The 26,402-nt window shown below is 38.3% G+C and overlaps 1 protein-coding gene across 11 annotated transcripts in view; it reads right to left on the bottom strand.

Annotated features, from left to right (window-relative positions):
- VTI1A (vesicle transport through interaction with t-SNAREs 1A) overlaps positions 1–26,402 on the bottom strand; it is a 265,072-nt gene that overhangs the window by 139,091 nt on the left and 99,579 nt on the right. For 7 of the 11 annotated variants that reach the window (XM_080347515.1, XM_080347518.1, XM_080347525.1 and 4 more), the window contains one exon: positions 18,312–18,374. The exons of the other annotated variants lie outside the window; for them this stretch is intronic. In XM_080347515.1, the coding sequence (XP_080203641.1) occupies positions 18,312–18,374 (63 nt within the window). The remainder of the gene's footprint in view (positions 1–18,311; positions 18,375–26,402) is intronic. 11 annotated transcript variants of the gene reach the window in all.

The following is a 26,402-nucleotide window of genomic DNA, read 5'->3' as shown; positions in this document are numbered from 1 at the left end:
ATGTATTCCTTGGGGAAGTTACTATTCACCAAACCTCCTATAGTTATTGTTAGGAAATCATTAACCCACAGCTCTTTTCAACTCTTGGTAATTATGATGTTAAAAAAACAGGGAAAAGTTTTGCTGCAAACAGTTGCAACAACGTATTTGTTTGCCACATGTGATGGAAATCTGATAGACAATATCTGTGCACTCCATCTGTTACACTGGATTGATCCGCTGATGAGATTCTTTTTAGAAACCTGCTTACCCCTGCTGGTGCTGCAAGCTTGAAAGAGAAAAAACACTTTCTTCTCCTTGTTCTCTTGTGTGGTGGTCGACCCTGTCTTCCTCTCCATTAGAACCCATCCTGCTGCCACAGATCTCACAGGATTTATATTGTTTTGATTCCTTTCAAACACTGTCTTGTTACCAACATCTGACAACAGTCTCTTGGGCTATCACTGACCAGGCCTATAAGTCTCCATAAATCCCATGTGGATACAGACCTGTGAAAATGGCTTTAACTATCCATTAAAGTACACAGTAGCTCTTTTATTATATAAATAGTCATGGGTGTTCTATACTTACACGGAGGAAGAAGCTGCAATTTGGGGAGGGGGGAAGGAGGGAAGCGCTTGAAAACTCTGCCAGAAGAGGTTGTTCTCTGAACACTCATTGCACATCAGCGAACTCATTTGCTCACCGCACCGCTTGACAAGAACACACCATGGGTGGTCGTCCTGCTCCCCACCCCCTCCATAATAGTGGTGAAAAGCCACAAAATAGTCAGTCAAATTTAGGCACGACCACACATGTTGGTTTCTCACGAAGTCGGGGAAATTTTAGCCCTGCTCTTCAAACAACAATGTGCAGAAAAACAACGACGCAGAGGCATATCTTCAATTGAAAAATTGAAAACACGTTGAGCACATAATACCAGGAGGTCCGAAGATAGGGTTTTAATGAAATATTTTAGTACCCTGGCCTTATGATAAGTTTAAAGTTTACTATTAGAATCTGTATGTGCATATGCATGGGTATGTATATAAGTCTCCATATATGCGTACAGACAGGCTGACATCAACACTTCATAACAATCGAAAGGGAAAATTATAATGGTTGTAAGAGCACAGGCTGTGTCTAACTTCCCATTTCCACAACATTACCAATAAATTTCTTGCAGTGAAAACAACTCATCTGAATTAGCGTGTTGTTTTAAAACAAACTGCAATTACTACTTGCAAGAGCTGCTATGAAAACGCTTCTGCCAAATCAAACAGTTTGCTTGGAGAGTCAAACGGAGATGGGGTGGAGGGGTGAGGAGGGGGGGAGGAAAGAAGAAAAATGGTTAATAGTAGGGCTGTTGCTTTTCCCAAGCGCAGCAAACTGAGCCTAATTGATGCTGACGCATGACAGACTCGTGTGTACAGTATTGCCCGGGCTGCGAGTGAAGCTGCTGACAGAGGGTAAATGGTGCACGGCAGCTGGTCCTGCCCTGGCCTGGCACGGCCACGCACGCACACATCGCCTGTCAAAAGATATCGTGAGGGCTAATGAAGGGCAGCCCGCATTTTTAAAATTCTTCTCACTGAGTTTTGGATCAGACTTTACAGCATGAAGCCTCCTCAACCTCCTAGTGCTTGGTTAAGGATATGTGACACTTATTTAAAAATTAATGTGTTCTAATCAATTTAAAGTTGGGAAACTAAAAGCCGGTACATCTCTGCGTGAGAAAGAAAAAGTGTGAATATGAGTGTGTGTAAGGCGGAAAGACATGGCAGAGAAAGAACACAACAAGAGGAAAGAAATACAGGCATTTTTTCAGCTACTGACAACAGAAAATGATGACATGGAAGTACCGTCAGTTTATCTGACTGCATCTTAATACTCTTCTATAGCTCCTTTTAAAACAAAAAGTTCTGCATTTCTGAAAGGTTTACTTAAAATAAGTGATTCCCTACACACTCCAAATGCTTTCTCTTGTCCTGAATCTAACCCACTGCCTGAATTCCAGATGAATAATGATATCAGTACCCAAAAATGAAAGCGATTCTGCCCTCTGACTCTTAGGCATAAAAAATTAAATGTAGAAAGAGAGAACCAGGATAAATGAGGCCACCTTAGAAATCTAGCTGATTATGAAACTTCAAATCACAAGTAGCAGCTTGGTTGGACCCTCGGTTCTCAGAATTCTCTGGTGGTTTCACATTCCTTTATGTTATTTTACATAGTAATAAATGGTAGAGATATTTCTGGTTTAGCATCTTCTGAAATACTGAGATCATAAACAAATGGAAAATAAATATATATGCAGAAGACCGTTGAGACTTTTTAGGGTATTTCACTGACCGCTGCAGAATCATTTCTTGCCACAAATCCCCGAGGGCTTTATCCTGGTTTCAAAAAAATCCCTGGCATTTTCACAACTGACTTCAGGATTTCAATAGTTATTTTACATGCCAGTAAAAGAAAGTGCTTGGTTCTCATCTAACCTGGAACGGCTTATCCCCTGCCAGTCACTATTAGCTTATGTGGAATGGTCTCTGAGTTTATCAGAGAGAAAGGATTTATGTCCTGGGGAGACTGACCATCTTTTCTGCTTCTCCAAAGCAAAAGACGACACTCTGACAATTGAAAAAAGATGTTATAATGTTGTCTCTCCTTGTTGCTGCTTTAGGTCTTGTGGCTTATACCTTCTTTTCCAACCCATTATTATGCAGAGCAGAGGGAAAAAACTCACTATCTGAACTACTAAACTCAAGAAAAAAAGGGCAAAAAACCCCAACCAACTTCCTGATTCAAAACCCACAAACTGCTGTATTTATTTGATAAATAAAAACCAGTTATTTTTAGGTTTATCAGCTAATCTAGGAAAATGTTAACCTAACCTTGGCAAGTACAATAGATCACAATGAAGTATCACGTTCTGAGAAACATACACAAAAAGCTTAGTATAGCTTTGGTCCTCATAGCAAAGTTATTTACTCACTGAAAATGTGTGTATCCAAAAGACACTCTGGAAAGCAAAAACAATGGCAGAAGTCACAAAATTAAGCACCTTGTTCTTGCTTTGATGCAACCTTATAACAATACAGCTTCACTTGCCAGAAGCGCCTCTATAGGAACACTTTTTTTCAGATTGTCCAATAAATTTGGGGGAAAATATGGGTAGTGAAATAAAAAGACATTACTCATCCCTCTAAATCTAAATTATCACGTCATTAGGTTATCATGGTTATAAGCAAATTGCTTCTACTTCATCTAAGAAATCTGTGCTAATAAAAAGCAGCAAAACATTTGCGCTTTGGTATTCAGGGTAAGAATCAGTAAGTATTGTGCAGTAACATTTTCCCCCTCTGTATATCCTTAGGATTTTTGAGATAAATATAGGATCCTTATTTGTAGGATGCTATGATTCTGTACAGATGTCCCCACCCTCCTTCCCTTATTTACAGGAATGGATAACAAGCTGTTAATTGTGCTTGAAGTTTTGGGGCATCCATTAACCAGAAAAGCATTTAGAATTATAACACAAATCTCTGTCAACTAGTAATGAAATTCAGTGTTTACCAGTATGAGTTATAGGAACCAATCGATTTCAGAAGTGAATGATTGGATATCTCCATTACCACTTCTCCAAGGCTGTTCACCTGTTTCTATACATAGTATCCCTTAAATTAGGTGACTATTTACTACCACTTTGTTAGAATTTGACCTAATTAAAAGAAAATCAGCCACATCTTCAAATAAAATTCTTTCTGAAGTGTGATTCTTATTCAACTGAAAACAATGCTTTTTTTCTCATTCATTTTCAAAAATGTATGTCTAAAGAAACCTTCATTCAATCAATACCTGTTTATTAATGATTCACATCAATAGAGCGATCTTGACTATTTGATGATTTGAAACCCATTTCTTCCAGTGCAGACTGTTCAAATAACACCATAACCCATTGGATAGACACTCTACACCATTTTGTTCTGTTTCATGTAATGTAGGTTTTAACTACACAAAAATGTGGGTTTTTTTGAAGTCTTTAAACATGTTTCCATTGTCGGCAGAGTTTGATAAGAAGTCTCTATCACTCAGGTTTCTTTACTCAGTTTCAACTCCTTCTTCTTCCATTACAGGACGTACATTACATGACTTCATCCCATCTTTGTAGACAAACAGTACCAGGCCTGATTATACAATATGTGTTACAAATACGTTTCATTTTCTGCTTCCAATACTGTGAAGTCATGAAACTAAGTAATATTCAACACAACCAAATAATTTTCAATTATTAAAAGATACATCTTTGTTTCTGAAATCTCCAAAACTCTTAAAAGATATGACCTTTGCCTATTTTTAAATGGCAAACAGTTTTGTTGTTTCTTTTTTTACTTGAAAGAGATGAACACGTGTAAAAGGCAAGCAAACTCTATAATATTACTTAATGATTTTTGAAAAATGTGCTTTTATGGTCAAATCTGTAATCTAACTTAGTAAGAAAAGGCTGCTGTCTTATACCAACCTTATACTATCTGAATTCATGTAGTACTGCATGATTTTGCAGGTCCGGTTGAGAAAATATCTGTTCTCTAAGGAGAGAATAATTACTCTGAGTGTTTGACACCTGATTCTCATCTTCAAGACGGAGTTTAATAAGTTTGTGCTCATGGAACTGCTGCCTATGAAGCTCCAAAATGTGAGCATTTGTTATAGATTTGAGGACACAGCAGCTTGGTATCCAAAAACAATATTGTAAAAAAAGAAGTATCAAGACTCACAAGCAATATTTGTAAAGCTAGATGCAAATAAGAAGTATGTGTTGAGTGTGAGAGGGTGAAACTGGATTTAAAATTATATGCCTGAATATATACATATGCACACACACACAAAGATCTACACTTAAAATTGTGTGTGCATATATATGTATTTGTGTACAAACACAAGCTACAAGCTACCTATTTCAAAAACTGTTTCTAAGAAAATTTTGATTATGTTTGCATCAAAAGAAGCTCTGTACTAACTTTTGGATTTTATAAGAGCATTAGATTTTGCCTATTCATTGTTTGCTTTTACTTTTGAAAAAAACACTCCTCTTGAGACCCCTCCTACAGACAATATAAAGTGGTCTATTCCAAGCAAATAAAAGGGATTTTTGTGCGCATCAGGGCTGTAGGATCAGGTCCTTTATACTCAGAGCTAATTGCACTGTATTTGGTTTATAAAAAAATTTCTCATTTACACGGTGCTTGTGTGCATGTATATGCACGTGCATCAACTATTTAAGTGCAAATTGCCAGAATGTCAGTAAATTACTGCCGGGGCTGCAAAGCATTTACATACCTTAGGCATGAGCAACCAATTGGAACTTTTAATCTCTTAACAAGTTACTGCTCAGTGACATAATAATGAATAAAATGAAGAGTAATGAAGTTGACCGCAAAGCTTAGCAAATAAACATTGTACACAAATATAACAAATCCTGACTAGCTCGGCACACAAGATCTACTCGCGGTTTGCTGCCAGTTACCATACACGTGTGCCAAAACGCAGTAACATCCTCCTACCGCCGCTTTTGGTGTTATCACTGGTGGTCTTTTTGCAGATCACTATTTGCTGCCCTCATCGTGCTGGGACCCACCCTCATTACAACCTGTTCACCTGCAGCTCTATCTTCCAGTATCATTCCAAGGAAGTTTTTAGAAGCTTTATTGTCTCGATACTCCTGTCAAGAAAGTTGTAGAAATCACCCCCAGGATTACTGATGGAAACTTTCATTTGTTTGAAATCTGAATGTATCATCTGGTTTATCGGCACTGACAGGACAAGGTCATAGACCACGCTCCATTGCTATTCTCACTCCTACCAAGAGTCCATGATTAAGTCACCTAAAATAAAATTCCACTTCTGTCAAAAGACATAGCAAATCACTCACAACAGCTGCAAAGATGACTGACCATTCACTGTCTTCTGCGGTTAGGAGAAAAGTATGTCTAATAAGGTACTAATAAGATGCTTAGAGTATATTTTCTGATTGTGACTGACACACCCAAAATTCAGCTCATTTCTATACGTAGAGCAAGTCTCAATGGTATCAAATTCAATTTTCTTGAAGACAAATTTGTTTCAGTCATTTGTTATAATCCAGGTAACTAAAAAGGCAGGCTGGGATCTACAGAATACACAGTAGGATTCTGTGTAGTCCCCTACGAGAAAATAGCAGAAACAAAGGCAACAATGGCCACCAGTCACTGCTGAGTGACAAGGTTTTTGAGGCAGAAATCCACTTCCAGTTGAACCAATGTCCCTATCTGAAGAATGACCACCAAAATCCCTTTCAGCTGTCAGCCATGCTCGTAGCTGAGGCAGAAAGGCTGAGGAAACAACAAACATTTACAAGAGGAGCACTAGAGGCTGCTCTTCCAGGACGGGCTATTGCACCACAGTGCAAGGGAACCTTGAATTGCTGTTGTCTGTGTTGTCTTTTCTCTGTAAAAAGATAAAACTGCCTTTTAAACATCCAAATAAGGATTTTAAACAGTATTATATTAAAAGCTCCAGGGACAGTAACAAAAAAGCAAATATTTACCTTTTACTTATTCCTACAATGAAATAGCATGGTAATAATAGCACCACCACTCCAAGGTAAATATTTACTTGTTAGTATTGGGCTCTGCATAAAAATATACCTACGTTCCCCGCCCAAGATGACCTGCATTTTCTATTACCAAGACCAAAACAACCACCCACCCCACAGTTCCCAGTTTAGTACGCTGCATATACTTCTTGACCTATACTGAGATGCTTAAACATACAGAGTGATATTTGGGGCTCCAAGTACACGACTCTCAATTCACACATCTTGGATAACAAACTGAGAATTTATCACAAAAAAGAAAGCAAAGGAGGAAGTTTCTGCTCTTCTTTTCAACCCCCATTCCCAGCCCAAAGGAGCACCAGCTGTTGAGAATCCACAGCTGGACAAGGGCTGCATCTCTCCAGTACACTTTACCACAATGTTTTCCCCCATCAGCTTCTGCTGTTACACACTTGGCACCTCTCACTTCAGGAATTAATGATTATTCAGACTAAAAGGAGATCTAGCAGTGTAAATAGATTTTATCTCATTTCTTCTATGTTTGGCAAGTTTGTTTGTACTGTTTTAGGGAGGATTCTGAAAATTCACAAAGTCAGGCTGACTTGTGTTTGCTCTTCCTCCCCAAGAACATGAGAAATATTAGGTTTAATGACTTAATTTCTAGATTTAAAAAAATACATATTTGCATACACACAAAAAAGTCATTTATGAGAGATGTTCCAGCCTTCTCTTTTAGCACTTTGTTCATTACTAAGCCCAGCTTTTGAAAGCAAATATCACACGTGCTCCTGACACCAGTTACTGACATTCTCAGTACCTTTGTCTACTCATTTATAAAATCACTATATTGCTGCTCATTCGGCTGAAAGGAGCGTGGAAGGATAACAGAAGGCACCTAGGTTTTGAAGTTCAGAGATCTTGGTTTTTTTAATGCTAAGATTTACAAATGCAAATTTAAATTGTAGCTATAGCATAGGACTCCAAATATTGTGAAATTCTTCATGCTAAGCCATGCTAACAGCCAGCTCATAAAATTACTGAGGGTTTTGATTTTGCCTCAATTTCATCGTAGGCTAAAATAGATTAGACATCGAAGTGAAACAAAAAGTGTCTTTCTGGTACTGAGGTACTTTAGCTTGAACTACTGTGCTCTCATTTTCATATGAAGGGAGCAGCACAGGAAAGAGCTTCTATCCAACAGTATCTTGATAAAAGGTCTACTAGGCAAATGACTGCAGTGATTTCAGTTGCTATTATCAAACTCCTGTCCTTTCCCTGCTGTGTATCTTGCTAAGGCTCCTGCTTTCCTGTTAGAGGTGCTGTTAACACCATAGCAGAGCAGCAAAACACGTGTGAGCATTTCTCATCTGCCACAGGTAGGAATCAGGCAAACTGTCCGAAACTTGGCTCACTTGGCATGGAGACATTAGGAAGCACTCACAGTTTCTTTCCCGTAGCCTCAGTTCTTTGGGCATTAACCCCCAGCTGGTGTATAGTGATATTTTCTCAGCCAGATCTAACTAAAATCACAGAATCACAGAATGTTAGGGATTGGAAGGGACCTCGAAAGCTCATCCAGTCCAATCCCCCTGTTGGAGCAGGAACACCCAGATGAGGTTACACAGGAAGGTGTCCAGGCGGGTTTGAATGTCTGCAGAGAAGGAGCCTCCACAACCTCCCTGGGCAGCCTGTTCCAGTGTCTGTCACCCTCACTGAGAAGAAGTTTCTTCTCAAATTTAAAATGGCTTAATCCAAGGTCTAACCTAAAACTCTTCAACCTGTCATCTGACCTAACTGATGTGATGTGATGCAACATCTCCAGAAAGCCAAACTCACCCAGTGTACGACTACACGCTAGGACTACAACTACCACAGAGGTCTGCAGCAGTTTGAGATAACAGAAGTTAAGATCACACCAGAATGAAGTAGTTCAAGATGGTTTAGGGAACACTGAAGAGACTGATTTCAAGATTTCCAAATGAAACAAAACATTTCAGTGTTTCCAAGCCAAAACTCTGCAGAGCTTCCTGTTCAGCCAGGATTCATTCTGATTTGAAAGAAAAAGGGATGAACTGGCAGCATTTCCCAGGACAAAGCCCAATTACTGGCTACCTGCAGGGGTCACACCTTCAGAAGAAACTGGAAACTGAAGTGATGCAATTCTTGCTTTACAAATACACTTCCAAAGTGAATAATTCCTATGGCCAGCTCCAACATCAAGACCATACTGCTGTCCTAGAATTTCTTCCTTCCCTTGCAATAAACAAGCTACTATTCCACCTCCTTTTCATGTCCTTTGAATGCTCAAGGTCTCAGAGTAACTACCAGAAATAAGGAAAAAGGTGTAAAAGGAACAATGCAATTATTAATCATCCATGTCAAAGTAGGAAAAACAGAGCAAGTAACGGTTGGTAAAATGAGAATAATTTCTCCATTTTGGGTCACATTAAAAAAAATAACATTAACCAAAAAGAAATAAGTAAACACTTCTTTACTCAGTTTCTTCAATGTCAAAACAATTTAACTGTCAGGGAGCATTCTGATGCAAAATTATTTTCCACATATGACACGACAAACTTATTTCTTCTTGTAATGCTGAGAATACTTATTTTCTAGGAACATGGCTGTATCACAAAAAAAAAAAAAAATAGCCTTTGTATTTTTAAATATTTAATTAAAAAAAAGCAAAGCTGGCAGCTCAAGTACTAAAAATAATAAACACTTTGAATGAATTAAAAGTCAAGTAACACCAAGAAAAATTGTGTGGAAAGACATTCATTTATAATGTCCTATAATCAAAATTGTGAAGCTTGGTGCAACAGAGAGATTTCCCTGAATAAATTCATTGTATTTTTAAACAGGGAAATTTCAGAGAACATAGTAGTTAGTAAATATTTAAAACCTTTGTGGTAAAGGCTTAAACCTCAAAATAACAAGGAAATGGCAACTGTTTATTTTTCTCCACATAAAACTGAAAGTTATTGTAAGGTCATTATAATGTAAGCCTGTTTTCTCTTTAAGAAGTAAATAATTACACCACTGATTTGAGGAGACCTGCCAGTAAGTCTACATGTGGTTAAGTCAGATAGACCAATGCTCTAAAATTGGCAAGTCGCTGGCTCCCACAAGCTATTAAGCAACTCTGAGGTCTAGGTAGCTCACAGCCCTTTTATCGAATGTCTCTCAACAGAAAAAAGGAAAAAAAAAAATGCATTAAGACTATGGTTGTTGTGCCACCTTTGAACATGGTTCTGCATATTCCATGATAAGACAGAAGCAGAATTTGATGCAGTGTTCACTCTCTGCTGTGGAGTTCAGCTGCAGCATCTAAACATGTTTCTGATTCTCATGGTTGCAAGGAAAATCTTCATAAAACAATTTGCAATGGCATGACTACGTTCTTGAGTCTGCAAACAGCCAGAAATTATGATTGTGATGTCACTGCAATGAAGATCATGTCAAATTAATGGCTGTAATCAAAACAATGAACTGTTGGTTGTTTAACCATTACTGTTAACCTTTGCTGCGCTGAAGATTTTAGCACTACCATCAGTATGTGTTTAATTCCATCCCTTTAGGTACCAAAACCTCAGCTGACGGGAGCTGACACTATATCAAGCTCTGGGGATGGAAGTTCTGTAACACCAGTCATGCAGCGAACTGGGAGCTGAACTTGGGCAGCTGCAGTAACCTGTACATAAATGGCACATAGCAGTAAACATCCTAGAGAAATTATACCTTCTCATATTTAATTAAGTAAAACCCTTCATTTATTGATTTGAATAAATCTGCTGCATCACAGTGCCATGGCAGCTCAGGGGACAACACCGCAAGTTCTATTACAGCCCATTTCAAAACATATGTAGCTTTGCCTGTGGCCAGTTCTCACCACCATTTTTACATCTGGGCTTCCAAAGAAGGCAAAGAGAGCTCTGTGTGGGGGACAGCAACAGAATATAGGTCACATCACCATTTGTGGCATGAATGTCTACCCATTGTTAGTATAACAATCTACATTTTCTTCCCCAGAGATAAAAATCAATCCAAGTATGAAGTTGCGATCCAGATTAAAAACAAAACAAAACTAGCAAAACCACTCACATCATGGGTCCTGCCCTGGAGCTGTGGGAGGGTTAGATGCCTCAAAACCCTTTCTCTAATTCTGCAAGCAAATGGAAACAAGAAACCTGTATTATGCTGGTGACAGGACTGCATTCGCATCAGCTCTAAGACACACTGAAGCTCCTTCTCTAAGGATTCCATGGAACAGCACAAACAGGAGGGAGCTAAGGAAAGGACTGACATAAATAAAGGGTGCAAGCAATGCAGTGGATAAACTTAGATGGCAACACAAAGAACAGACCTCCTTGGTAGAGCTTGCTGGCTGTAGAGGACAATTAAGTATCAGGTGCTAAGCTGAGCTCCATACAGAAGCCCCAGCAGAGGCAGACGAAGCAGCTGGACATGTGCAGCATCCCCTAACAGAGTATTAAGCAGCTCCCCTTCCTACTGAACTACATCCATCCTCCTCCTTTCATGTAACAGAAAACAAACAGAAGAACAAACAAGCACCCAAATACCAAATGTTTCTCATACTAAATATTTCCCCAAGCTGGAATCGAAAGGGAAACATGATACGCGGAGGGTTGGCAATAAGCTTCAAATTCAATCTTGCTTGTTCATTAAGTCACAAAATACCGACCTCTGCTAGGTCTCCATTTTGTGGTGCAGCCTAATTTCCACTGGTGAAGAGAGACAAAGTTACAATAAGAACGGGCAGTGACCTCTGTTTAGCAACTGTAATGCTGAGGAATGGAGAAGCTGGTGGAACTGAACCATTTTTCCTTCTAGAGCCCAGAAAAAATGCTTTCCCAGGGCCGAATATGAAAAATGCACTATTGCTACATGAATGCTGGTTACAAAGAATGAGGCATTTGACTTTTTAATTAATCAATTTTTTCTTTCGGCATTAAAAGAATAAAGAAGGGAAAGATGAACAAACAATTGGAGACGATATCAAGTCCATTCAACGATCACCACAGAGGAAGATGAGCCAAGTTGGGGAAAAGACTAAAATAAGCAGAAGGGCAGTTGCAAGAATCCACAAACAAAGAATTCCTTTGCCTTGGTGGCTGGTAGCAATTTGATGATTTTAATGGAAATACTTTTTTCCTTCTCTACAATTTTGCTCTAATTCTGCTCAACAGCAAAATTATAAATATGTTATTTAAAATTTCAGCTTTTAGCAATATGACGACAAAGCCTCTAAAAGTATCAACATAAATGCTTTCTGAATAACCATATCAAACCTCTGATTTTTTTCTTCCTCCTTTTTCATGTTGTAAATTTGCCATGTAATGACAAATTTGGGCATAAATCCTACAAAACCAGATAAAATCAGTAGAACTACTCACAGTAGTAAAGCTATGCAGATGTCTAAATATTTGCAGGTGTCTTAGATAATAAGCTTTGAGAGCAGGAACTACATATTATTAGTCTTAGTTCACTAGTACATTTCAGGATGCTTGAAATATATGTAATGATAAGGTTAACTCTGTGGTGTATTTTTGTTTGGCTCATCATAATTAAATGCAGCATAAGTTTTCCATATAGTATTTTCTTTGTACATTTTCCCTACACATACATATATATAAATATTCATACATTAAGCATAGATGCAAACATATACCTTCATGCAGGTTACATTCAACCAGTAATGTATACTGGTCAACAACAAGCAACCACTCTCATCCTAAAAAGTGTTTAGTTGCAAAAATGTTAATGAAATCCACAGAAACACTTAGGAACCAGTTTTTTAATCTCATTACCATATCAAGGAGCTCCCTGTTAATCACTGTCCAAATTCATTTGGATTTATTGTATCACAGTTATGCTTACAATTAAATGCCACAAGGTCCCAGTCAGATTAAACAAATGATTTTTCCTGTAGTCCTTACAGGACTAGTAGTGACAAATCACATGGAAGTAAAATATATCATAATTAATTAGCAGAGGCCCATAGATAACCTCTCCCACAAATCTCCATGGGCAATTTTAATAGGCTTCAATATTTAAATATAAAACCCTATGAAATTGCTTAAAAATTCAAGGAATATTTGCACTTGTTATAGGTAACAAATATGTCAGTCATGTAATTTTTTATTACATAATTATTTCTTTAGGGATGTTAGAAACAAGTAATTATTTTCTCAAAAATGAATTGGCAGCAACTATTTTTAAGCATGCCATTGTGAATGAAATATTATCAAATAATTGTTGTATTACTAACAACTGACTTACAGAAAAGAAACATTTCCTTATCAAAGCACGTAATATCTCACCATTGTAAAAAAAATTAATCTTCTTTACAGAAGCTTCAGTAAGCCAGTAGGAATTACAGGAAGATAACTGGTCTTAATATTAAACATGAACGCCAGGGTGAAGAAAAAGGGTTCGGCTTCTTTAGCTTCATTTCCAACAGTACCTGTTAGCTGTTCGTTCCTCTTGCATGTGTTATGGAAAGTAACAGATGACAGAATTTTAGAGATGTGTCAGAAAAATCTTCCTTTACAGGATGAAATATTTTGTCAAATACCATGAACTGTTCATGGTAATGTCTCTGCTTAAGAAATAGTAAATTCTACCTAAATCAATCCAAAACAATGTGTTCCCAGAATGGGCAGGCTAGAATATATGAAAACTGCCAAAGAAAAAGCCCTCGCTTATTTCCAGAATTAAGCTTTCATCTCAGTGATTTGAATCCGTTTATCAAGTAAAGACCCTCGTGATCCTTCATAAAATCTTCAGTAAACCGTATTTTGTCTGCCTTCAGTCTCTTCAAAACATCAAAATGTCTCATTTCTCTTTCTTTCCTTGCTAATGTTCACTTAGGGGGATATTAAAAAATGTCTGTGCTAGTCCAGGAAGACTGGTCTCCTGATACTGGAGAGGAAAGAACCTAACTTAAAATAAATGTTTAATGATGAAATTATTGAACTGAATTTAGCCTTGACATGTCTGTAATGTCAAAAGAAAGTCTTCAAGTTAAATAGGAAATCGTACAAAATATCCAGGTTTCAACTTTGGAGAGCAAAGACTTCAGCCTGTTAGAAGAGTGATTTACCTTGAGCCACAAACTTGAGTTAAAATTCAAGTTATCTAGTCTGCGGTTATTGTGAGCTACTTATAATAACCCATCTTCAGTAATCAGACAACCTTCCTGAAACAGACACAAATTACATAACTTCCTTCACCTGGAAGCATCCCAATATCACCTCTTGTGTCAGGTACAAAAATAGGAACCAATGTTAGAAGAGAGGTGGGCAATTAAGGATAATCTTCGACTCTTACAAAGTCTGTCGGACAGTGTTGTGATGTTCTGACAGCAAAGAGGCTGAGAAGAGAGCATGCAAATGTCACCATGGTCCCCAAGTCAAAATGCCAGACAAAAGGACAATGAAAAAAAACAGGAATGAATAAATACAATGGAATCTGTAACACAGCTCTTCAAACTATTTGTGAAGAGTGATAAAAATCAATGTTTAAAATACACAGATAAAGATTTATTTTATGAACACTGCTTAGTCTGAAGTCAAATAGCAATAACGCATGATTTTCAGCAAAAGGAGGCCAAAAAGAGAAAAACCAGTCACCTTGGAATGAAAGACAACATCAGAAGCTTGAAAATAAACATTTCATAAACCATTTAAGAAAATCAGAAATTTCATTGACAATTAGCTTTGAAGGACTGCAGAGTTCATATGAAATGATGATGAAACTGGACATAAATAATAATTTCACCTACTGAAACTTGCAGTTATAAACGGTTTAAGGCACACATACAGGTACCCTGTATCATGCTGCTGAAGCAAAACAGCCAGACATGGGAAAATCATGTTTGTGTAGGTCTATGACTTGCAATAGCAGGGCCAGAGCTGGGCACTCTTTCATATGGATGTCTCCCAGACATTTATTCTACTCCTGTTTGCTGGACTTCAGATAAACCAGCTGGGCTGTACTGACATCAGAGCCTGGATTAACAACAGCTCAGGACGGAGAGCATAGAAACAGGCATTATACTGTCTTTATGTTCCCCACCTTCACCCACGCCTCACTGTATTCTACACCATGGTATATGATGATCAGCTATTTCAGAACTGAAGTTTTGACCACTATGCCTCCTTCCATTTCTGCTGCAAGCTAACTTTTCAATTCAGCAAGTGTAAATACCTTGAAATCTGAAGTTAGCAGTGCATCAAGAAGCCTCAACAAATTACCTTGTGTGTATTAGCTAAATTAACTGTTATTGTGTAGTTGGGGAGAAGGTCTGTACCTGCACCTTTCAGTGGCAGCTCACCATGAGATTAATTTAGTCACAGCATGAAACCGCACCCACAACACATGAGCAGGGTTAACTTTTGTTGAGCTCTTATATGTGGAAGAAGAGCCAAACCCATGTGCAGGTGATGGAGGCAATCATCATTAGCTGAGCAACTGTGCGCTCCATCGCCTGATAAACAACAGGAGACAAGAACCAAGCTGAGGACAGCACAGAAAATACTTCAAAGGTTGTTTCTGATGAGCTGGAAGATGGGAACCTGCTGGCATGATAAAATAAGGAGAGGTGATGCAAAGAGGCAACAGGCTTGGAAAATGTTTTGAAGCAGCATTCAGAACGGGAAAAGTCTATGGTAAAACAACAACCAAAAAGTTTTTGTTAATAAGTGATTTGGGGAACACTAGATTTTAGGAATGCCTCAAGCTTAATATGTCAGTTAGATATTAGGATGAACGCAGACTGGAAGTGAAAATGGTATCTGTCACTGAAGGGCCAGAAGCAGTTGGCAGAAACACTTACAACCAAATTATTTAAAATGTTTTAAACTTCAATACGGTGGGAAATTCTGCAAAAATCCAATCACGTTTGTTAATCATAATGCTATGCTAATCAAATCTAAACAATTGCCATGATAAAAGCAAGCCCATCACTAGGGTTGCCAATTACCATTACTAACCTTTACAGAATTGATATTGTTTTAAAATTTCCAACTGCAAGCTGTGCCATAGGGCTTGTTTTTTTGGTACTTCATGATCCATTGTTTTTCTTCTAATAGTTATCTTTTTTTAGAAACCTGTGATATTAAGATACACAATTTTGTTTATGAAGGTAAAAAATAATTATATACTTTTAAACTTACTTGAGACCTTATGAATAAATAAATACATAATTGTTAAACCAAAGTAGCATCTAATCAGTTGCCTTTCACATCATAGCACTGACTCTAATCTCTGGGGCATAAACAAACATGCATACTTTGTGCAAACTTTAATCATAAAAAAGAATGAAATATATTCCAACATAAATATTTCAGCAAATAGCCATGTGAAGGAGCATGAATGTTTAATTTAGACATCACCTCTGTCACTATCTGTTAGACATCATACCACTGTTTCTCCTCTGGGATTTCCAAAATATAACCAAGTTTCCAGAGCCCAACTGAAAATTATATTCCTTGTCACCCATATATTCCCCATCTACTTCTAGGAATGTATATTCATATATTACTACATATGAAAAACGGATGTAAGAACAGAGTTCAATAGAAAGAAATAGTGCAATCAAACATGTCTAGTTCAGAAGCAGCCACAGAACATCTCTCCTATAAGCCAACATATAACAGAAACAGAAGTTCTTCCCAGCATCCTTAAAGAAACTTTAAAATGGCCCTTAAAGATTAAAACCCACAATTACAGTGTTTGAGAGGAAGGGCACAAGAAAGACCAAGGACGCTGTCAGTGTTCTAAGCCCTTGAGAACTTGGGGGACTTTTTCAATCAGAAGTCGCGAGTGATCCCGGAAAGCAGACCATGTGCCATGTGAGAAGGAAAGCTAAAAACCCAAATCTACTTCTTGCAAACCTGTTCCAGGGGAAAAAATCCCTCATAACTAAGAATGTGGTGATTTGCTTAGTAATGACAATGTAAGCAGGATGTGCTGAGGGTTTAATGGCAATAACTGCCCGCTCCTACCTTATGTCTAGCTACAGTCAGCTTCAGAAGACAGTGAAAAATGCTCCATGCTTTTGTGGTTTAGAGAAGTCTTGCTATTTGTTCACTCACATTTTGATATTTTTGTGATTTATGGGAAATGACATCAATTTTTGAAGTGATCAAAATAAACTTACAATTAGTCTGGGGGAAAAATGCTCAATGTTCATTATTTTTTGCAGTTATTGCATGTTACAGTAATACTTGGACATCCAGCTGAGATCTATACCACTTTATATTAGGAGCTGTTATGCACCTATCTTTGACAGTCTACTGCTGCAAAGAATTCCAAATATATTTACAGTACAGTATATACATATTCTATAGAGGTAAAGGATGTTGTAATTCACTTATACAATCAAGGAGATATGGTAGAGAGATTAAGGACAAGACTGTTTATGTAAAAAGGTTTAAACAACTGTAAAAGATCTAAGCAACTTAAGGAAGGTCAGATGGGAAGGACGTGACAGAAAAAACGACCAAACTCAGATCTCCTGAGACTTAGTTCAGTGTTTTTGTTGTAATTTTTTTTCCTTCCTTTCCCTTTTTATACTTTTTTCCTTAATCTGAACACAACTCAAAGGCAGGTTCATGCCCTTCCTTACCATTTCAGAACCTGTGACTGGAAACACCTTAAAGCAAGGTGTCCTCATCTTAATTCACTAACATCAGATGTTTGTAAAACTCAACACACCAGCTATAAACAGCTAAACCAATATTCTGTAAAGTAGCAACACACTGGAAAAAGGAATATAACTTTAATATATAAATTAATACTGACAGCTAAAACCTCAAAAGGCGAATGGCCTCACACTGCCAGTTCGGTCTTCCCTGATGCTTAAGAGAAAAACCCTTCTTATTCCATTACAAAATTCAATGTGCTTATATAGTAACTTTCCATCCATATCTTAATCCCATTACCACCAAAAAAATATTACATGTGTACCTTCTGATGTAAAAGCTAAAGGACTAGGTGGTTCCACAAAGGATGATCTTTCTCATTACCACAAAAGCATCTTTCAGCACATCGACAGCCTTAATATCCATCTGTATACATCATGGTAGTACACTGCAACTCCCACCAATCACTCGAGTGCAAGAAAAGCTTCAACAATCAATATGCTCAGTAGCAGTTATATTTGATGTATAAACTTGACAATATGGCTGTAATTATACCAGACTCCACATCAATTTACATCACAGGATGATACAAATTTATTATCTAATTTCAAACAAAATTTTTTGAGTTCAGAAGTACTTTTTTCTGACTAGTGATAGCACAAACTGAAGACAGAATCTGAGGCTCTAATTCAATTAATTTCTAACTGGTACATCTTTAGAACTAAGGTTCTAAGAATCTAAAAATGTAACATTTCAAACCAGCACTGATGGTATGCAAAACTGCGTATTAATATTTGCTTTCTAAGAGACTAGGATCCAACTTTACTAGGCGCTGTATAAACACACTGAATTCCTAACTCTTCACCATTTCCAAAACACTAGGTAATAAATTTAAAGTAGTGTTTCACAGAAGAAATATCACTGCTGGAACATTCTTAAAAGAACTAAAGGAGGGAAATACGTTTTGTCAGAAAGTGAAGGGTCAGTTAAGAAGTCCATGGACACACTGAGCAAAAGGAGGAACCACTTTTCCAGAAACAGTCCAGCTCAAACTCAGACATGTTAAGTCATACTTAAGATTGTACTCTGGTGAGTAGAACAGATGAAACCTTGATTTCTGCTGCTTGCCTCCACACCTGCAACAAAATTGATGGCATATTTATACCTTAAAAGTTAAAATAGTTGTTTAAAATGGACAGTGTCAGACAGATTGGCATTCAAAGCAAAAAATGATAATTTGCTTCCAAGTGGATGAATAAAAGGAACTGAACATGGTCCTTAGGTAACTATTTTTCATAGTGAAATTATAGAACTATTATTATGTAGGTTATAATACCTAGGGAGAAAATATATGTAGATAAATAATATTATTTATTAGTTAACAATATTAATGGATCCCATCATTATTGGTCTTTGTTATTTTAAGAGAAAACTTGCACAGTTAAATTTTCAATGACACACTATGAAGCAATAAATTAATCAATTGTATCCACAAAAAAATCCACAGCGTATGTTTGTCCTGTCTTTGCAAACTAAAATTCTGACAGGCAGAACTTCAGGAGAAGTCAAGAGAATTTTTGGCCGCAAGGTGAGAAGAGCAGAGCGTTACCTCTGACAGGCATTTGTTAACTTCAGTACAATAACAGATTAGAACTAGTGCTTGTCTATATATGTAAGTTGTGAATGAACAGCAGTCATGTCCTTTACTTCATAGCATACTTTTGGATCTGATTATAGCAACAGGAAAACCACGGTCAGTCCTGCCTGAAATAGAAACAGCTTATTTTCATGTGAGAAATGCTACCGGAGTAGTCCAGATGCTCAGTGTAGAACAGGAAATGTGTACATTTAAATCGTAATTCAAATCAATTATCTATTTGACATGACATTAAATAACTCCCAAATAAGAGACAACACCCTGAAAAAATCAGTTTTACACCGTCAGTGATGAGTTCTGTAGTTCTCAGAGTGTACATGTCTCTGGAGAGATTTGTTTTTATATTGTTTCATTTTGGGGATTTATATTAAATCTGCAAGTGTATTGAACACAGATCTCATAAACCTGCCTCATACAGATGTTGCCTTCTGTTCTGACTGCTGGGCTAGACAATATTTTGGAAGCTTGGATGAGTGCAGAACATGTCTCTAGCTTGGCAGGTGACTATGTTCGCCAACTCGAGACAGCTCCAGGTAGAAAGCAGTAACTTCACCTACGCTCCAAAGAAGTAGGTAAGTTGCCAACTTGTTTCTGAGTGACTTGGTGCTGACTTAAAGTATTTGAGGTGCTTCTGCGTTTCTGAGCAGCATGAGGCACTTGAGGAAGGAGCTTTCCAGAAAAGGAAAAGCTGCCACAGCACTTTGAACAATGAACCAGACCACAAAATAACTCCCCGACTGGAACAGCGGAGGCAGAAATTTTAGTCCGCGAGGTCTGGTAAAAGGTTTTTGCGATTTCTAAGATCTGCGCTAGTCAAGTAAGAAGACAACTACAGAGTAGCCAGACAGGAACAGCATTATGGGACATAGTTGAAAATGTTCTTCTTTTGCACTTAACCTATAACATCTCTTTTTCTCGTAAGCTGAATGTACTCAATTTTTAGAGGTTCAGTCCCAAGGCTCTGGCTTCAAGTTGCTGAACAAACTGCTACAAGGCCAGGGTCATCCACTCATTGCATCAGCTGAGGTAATCAACTCTTAGTCCATTATCTACCTCTAAACCACTGTAATTACAGGGAAAAGTACATCAGTTTAAACCACCCTTGCAAGCCAGCATTGATTGCAACGAAGCAGTAATTAATATCTTTAATATCTTTACTCATCTGAGAAGCAAGCCATGAAGCTACCACAGCTGAATTGATCACAATCATCCATTCACATCCTATATCATACCAAGACTTCATTACAGCTGCAGCCTTTAGGCCAGGGTTGTCAAACTCATTTTCGCCAGGGTCACATCAGCCTCGCAGTTGCCTTCAAAGGGCCGAATGTAATTTTAGGACTGAATAAATGTAGGAGTAGTTAGCTGATGTGGCCCCCGGTGAAAATGAGTTTGAGACCCCTGCTTTAAGCACTACAGTAATTGAATAACAAAATAGTAATAATAATAACAATGCACAGAAGTTTTAAAGAAACTTCAGCATATATATTTTGTGCCCAATATCCTGCAATTATCCTACTGATAAGCGCAATTGTACATATCAGAGATCTTTTTTATTAAATTTTCTCAATCTACTGGGCTTACGTTTTTAATAGTGTTTCATTTGAACAGAAATTTTAAAAAAGATGAACCTGAACTTGGAGAAAAATAAAGAAAAGAAGGGCATAAAAGGGCAAGGAAAAATATCCTGGCTATGTACGGAAAGAAACCTTTTAAGTATGTCTTATATTTTGGAGTGGATTAAATTCCTGACTTGTTGGGAGAAAGCATATTTGGATGCACTATGGAAAGCATAGGTAAATAAAAAAAAAATACAAAGGAGTGAAGTAGTAAATGAAAAAGCTGCTTGAGAGAGGCTGCACAGTGCTGACATACACAGACTCTAGGGTCGCTACGACATGGAAGCACTCAATATGTACTAAAACATACCTGAGTCCTACACAATGACAGCCAAACCCACAACAATTAAGAAGATACCTAATCTTATACCACCCGTTGCCTACATTGCTGAGAAAAGACAGCAAGAGATTAAGAAACCCTTCAACTATTTATTTAGTTTTAAATGGATTCCTCATCCTTAGGTTTTCTCATCTTTTAGGATTAGCTCCTCATTATTTTAAACACATATGCATGCATATATACTTATATAAAGATGCATCTTATCCTGAACATATTTAACATATTAGTATATCCTCTGTGTGAACTTCCCAGAAAATAAATAAGTAAATACCACAACAGTGATTATCAGGAACCCTCCATAGCCTCATGTATGCACAGCCCTTACACATTCTGGAGCCACGCGTGGCAGCCAGCGTTCTGCCAGGTGGCACTACCAGACCTATGCGGTATTTTTTCTGGGGTATTGTTCTACACTGACCACAAACTGAAGCACTAACTTTATGAGGAACAACCTCAACAACTTCGGAAATGGCCCCATTCCATCAGGACACACCCCGGAGTGCACTACAGCACTGCCTTGTAAACTCTTTTATTAATTTCATAATAAATGCTTAGAAATCAGATTTTTTTTTTCTTTTTTTTTTTTTTTTTGCAGGTGATAATTAAATATAAAATCAAGGCAAAACAGATGTGTGGTAAATTCTTGGCACTGGTCTAGTTTGACTGAGTTTTAGCATTGCTTTCCGGCAGGCCCAGCCCTGGATCACCCTCCCGCGCCCTTCGCCTCTCTCAACGCTGCCTTTAAAGTTTCAGTTACCATTACAACATCTAAATGTGGAAAGGTTTAACACTTGATTTGGTTTTGTTCAAGTTAAAATCCATTGCTGCAGTTCACGGCAAAACTTTTTTAAAAGATCCATAAACTTTTTTATGCACTTCTCAGCTCAATACCGGTTCATTTTTCTTTGATGACATCAGTGCAGCAGTGACTTTCTCCTGTGCTTTATAAAGGGACTAAACTACTGAGAACTTTCAATAGTGCCATAAAATGAGGCCTATACCCCAAAAGGGGAAAGTGAGCAACATCTCAGCTCTCTTCCCTTCTCACCACCTCTCCAGCTGTCAAAAGAAAGTTGCAAATGGCAGAGCTTAAATGGCAGACTTTTAAAAAAATTTAAAAATCACAAAAAACCTATAAAGCAATCAAAGCTAGAACATGCATTGGGTCCCATTAACACATCTCTCACAAACTGGAGGCTGCACAGTCTGTTTGAAGTGAGTAACACTGGACTTTTTCCCTATAAACCTGATTTATCTGCGGAAAACCCCGTCTGTTTAAAGCGATTGATATTGGACTTCACCCCTACAGACCTGAATTAACTCTGGAAATCTCCACTCCAGCATACAAAGACTGACGAGCCTGTATTAGCCAGCCTGCTTTTCCTCAGAAAAGGACCAGTTTTATTCGCTCTGCTCTGTGTTGGAGAACAAGGGAAAGAAGTGAGCGAGGGTGAAGTCTCCTCTGTCCCCACCACTTGGGTTACGGGTGCAGCTGCAGCCTCCAGCCACACAGGGACACGCAAAGGTCCTCTGAACACAGAGCATATGGTGGTTTCCCCTTTCTATTATAATTCCTGCTGTGCAGCTGCATCCAGCAAAAACACAAACCATCCCAACACAGGTGGTTTTCCCTTCCTTTCAAAGTGACCCTTACACCCTCTTGCACCATTGGGCTCAAGTGACCAGTGAGCCTGCCAAAGCTGCAGAGGAGCAGGAGAAATCTGCCCAAGAATGGTATAAGCCACTGTTATTTGTCATATACGGAAGTGTATAACCAGATGCCATGTCTATACTAAGGACTGCTGGGTTTGGCTCAGGAGCAGAACCACAGCCACCAACACAAACCACTAAACGCCCGACCTGTGAGAACCCAGAGAAAAGTGCAGCAATGTCAGGAGCTTGGACAACACTACTGCACTGCTCTCTGCTGTCCCACGCACACCCATGGTCAGTAGGATATATTTTCAAGCTTCAGCTATTAAAGATTGCTACAGATAAAATCACAAATGAAATTAATTCCAGCCTGTGCTCTGCATTACAGAGTTCATTTGCTACTGAATTGATAATGACCTGTACATAAGGCCATCCTGATTCCTCTGCTGGTCATCTACATGGGGTTGATGTACAAAATTCATCGCACTGGAGAACACGTCACCTTCAGGAGCCCATTTTTAACTGGGGAGGGACATCAGAAGAGTCAGGGAGCTTGTGGGAACACGTCTCCCACATTAACCTAACCCATCCTGCATCCAAGTATATGAATTACAGAAGCCAAGGGAAAGAATGAAAAGAAATGGCATAAAACCTAGTTATTTTAACAATCTATTTTGCACAGTAATTAATCAAATCAGCCCACTCAGGGGCTCCAAAGATCCTAAGGTAAACTTAATTCACTGTAATTGAATTAAACACTATTGAGCTAAAAGTTACAATGCCTAGCAAGAAGGATAAAAATGTATCCCTATAAAACCTCTGGACTTTTAAAAGCAAGCAGGGAACTAGGAGTTAAGCAGAGGCCAAGCCAAAGAACAAGAGGATATGCACTGCAGAAATGACAAAAATCAGAGAATACCACAAAGACAAATATGTTTATGTCGATCCTTCAGTCTAGGTTTTAACACCTTAAAAAGAACATCAGTATTACGTTCAAAGGTGAAAGATACTGTATTTTTCAGGGGTATATTATGCCAATGCATAGAGCTGACTGTCGGTTTCCTTTTTTAATGCAAAAGTCTGAAGTCAGTTTTAAGCTAACAATTCTACTTTCCACTGTACAGGCAGAACAGAAATGGTCTATTTTGAATAAGGTATTTTACAGCATTTATAAAGTAAACAATTTATGCAACTGTATTAATGCATTTTTATTTTATAACTGCATACAAAGATTTTCATGTATGGAAATGTCCTCACCCTGAAACAATTCAATAATTTCTTCATGTGAACATGTGTGGCCTGTGGATTGCCTGTGAACTATTTGTCCTAGATACTGTTTTGATTACTTGCAATTCATACTTTTCTCCCTGCAACACTTGATTAATCACCTCCATCTCATGTTATTGTTCTTACTTGCTGACAGGATGAACCCCAAAGAACTTTCATGTTCACATGGCTGGGACAAATACTCATAACTACATACCTTTGCATGATTATCTGCTACCATTTCTTTCCTCTAGAACATTCCCTCCATTAAACACTTGCTATTAGGAACACTCAAAGTGAATAAAAAGCAACGTCAAAGCTAACAGGCATTCACAGGATTCTTCTAACCAATGCTCACAGTCATCTTTTTTTAAAACACACAACAAACTAACAACGTCAGTGCAGAGAACAGGTAAACAAATCAAAAAATAACTCCAGAACATTACCTAGAATGCAATTAAATCAACAAAATTTCTACTATAATATTACATGTAAGAAAAAAAAAATAAAAAACAAATAGGAAGTTTTACTGACAAAGCGGAAAAACAATTTTCCTGGGAAGATTTCCTTTTAAAAATAAAGCAAATGCCAGAACCTTGCGTACTTTCACCTCCAAAAAGTAGATGGTAGCTACTACTTCTACTAAAATTATTACTGAACTTTTACTCAGAAATACAGGCTCGATAGCTCCTTGATTTGTTAGGAGAATGAGAAAAGATAAACAACTCAAAGTGTTCTGAATAAATGGCAATTTAGCAGAAATACAGTGTTTCCTTGAATGCTCTTTTGGCTATGAGCAATAATGCTGCCACAAAAATCTGGTTTGCATCATCTAAATGCTTGAAAAAAGAACACATAATTTAGGAAAAAAATGATGGCTGCCACTTAGCCATAAAGAGCAGCACTAGTGTCAGAAATAGCTTTTCTATGATATTTTTGTTCATGTTCTGGGTTTTTTCAGCAGTAGAAGTAATTACGGTGGTTTGTGAGGGCAGTGTTTAGTGCTATTACCCTTCAAACACTGTACACAAACAGTGAGCCTGACTCCAGGAAGGTTGAGTGTGGCCACAAGCCGGGCTGTAGCCACATCCTTGCCTTCAAGCCCCTAAGGAGCCCCAGTGATTTCATGAGAAGTAAAGGCTGTACTCCAGAAAAGGTGTGTTGCCTTTGATCCAATTTCTTGTCTATTTGAAAGAAACTTTCTTTTACAGCTTATATGATAATTTTACGCACAATATTTAATGTGGAAGGCATGAGTGGAATGACCTACTTCAGTTTCATAGACTGGATATTATTTCCCTTTCCTTAAGAAATGGAACCCAGTGCCAAATCTTTTCTCCTTTTCCTATTTCTCTCTCCAGGAAGATCCTTCACAAACCTGAGAAGCTTTTTCAAATAAAGACATCCCTGTATACCTAGAGGTGGATTTCTGAAATGCTATCACTCATAAAACACGTACTGATGATGACAGCGGGGGCATAAGCAGATTTGAAGCTCAGGATGCATTGGGTGAGGCTTTTACCACCCATATTTGAGGAATTAGCCTCTAACCAGCCTAATCCATTGCAGTGAGCCCTTAGAGTCGGTTTGAAATGGCTCCTAACAGCCAGCTGGGAGATCTGCAGAAGCTCCAGACGCCGCTGTGATCCCTGAGCTCGCACAGGGCACACACCGTGCTGGCAGCTCCACGGGCACCCACCCAGCCTTTCCTCCTGGGGACAGCAGCGCCCAGCAGCTCCGCACGGGGACCAGTCTCCTCTCCAGCCAGCAGAGGACACAGAAAGATCACCCGATAACAGACACTGCTTCAGCTCTTTTTTACTGGCACAAAACTTGATTTTACTTGGGCATATAATCTGTGATTAATTCAGATGCCTGGAGAGAATACATAAGCACTCAACCAAATACCAGCTCGTTCTGTTTTTACACAACCTTCTTCTGTAAAAATTTTCTAGGAAGGTGCCTTAGGAACTGGTTCTTTAACTTCCTTCCAAGGCTCAGAGGGACTCTGCTGTATTGACTCTCCAACCAGCTGAAGGAGCCTGAAAATGGCCTTTAGCACCTGAATGACAGGCAGGACACAAGGAATGCAGGAGTTTCTGCAGCTCTAGCGTAACATGAGCCACTTCCTATAGAAATTAGTGATAATAGAATGCATATCACATGAATCTTCTGCTGTGTTTTTAACCCTTGCTGGGAAAAAAAAAGTTACTAGTGAGGGCAGTGCACTTTGATTATGAAAAAGCATCACTCTGCACCTAGCATTAGATGAAGGGGATGACCCATCTATTAACACTTGCCTTTGCTTCGATTACAAACCTTGATTGTATTCTCTTCCTCATACCGCATCCCATCAGGCAATTGCAGCAAAGTCAATATCCCAGTTTGCATGGTTTATAAACACCAAATATACTTTATCAATGAGCTGGCTGATGCATGGTGTGTGGTCACGTTAATGTTTAGGTGGGAAATCAGCAAAGAAGCAAGGAACACCATGGGACAAGCTTCCAAATTCAAACAAGAAATACTACCTTTCTAATCAATGGATTAAGTGCCCTGTAACTGGCTTTGCACAAAGGGCGTGTCTGCCTAATTGGGCTAATTGCAGAGGAGCATATTGAGCACCCCA

This window comes from Nesoenas mayeri (genome assembly GCF_963082525.1).
Source record: "Nesoenas mayeri genome assembly, chromosome: 7".
Lineage (NCBI taxonomy): Eukaryota > Metazoa > Chordata > Aves > Columbiformes > Columbidae > Nesoenas > Nesoenas mayeri.
The sequence above is the reverse complement of the archived record's forward strand: the minus strand, read 5'-3'. Positions and strand labels throughout refer to the sequence as shown.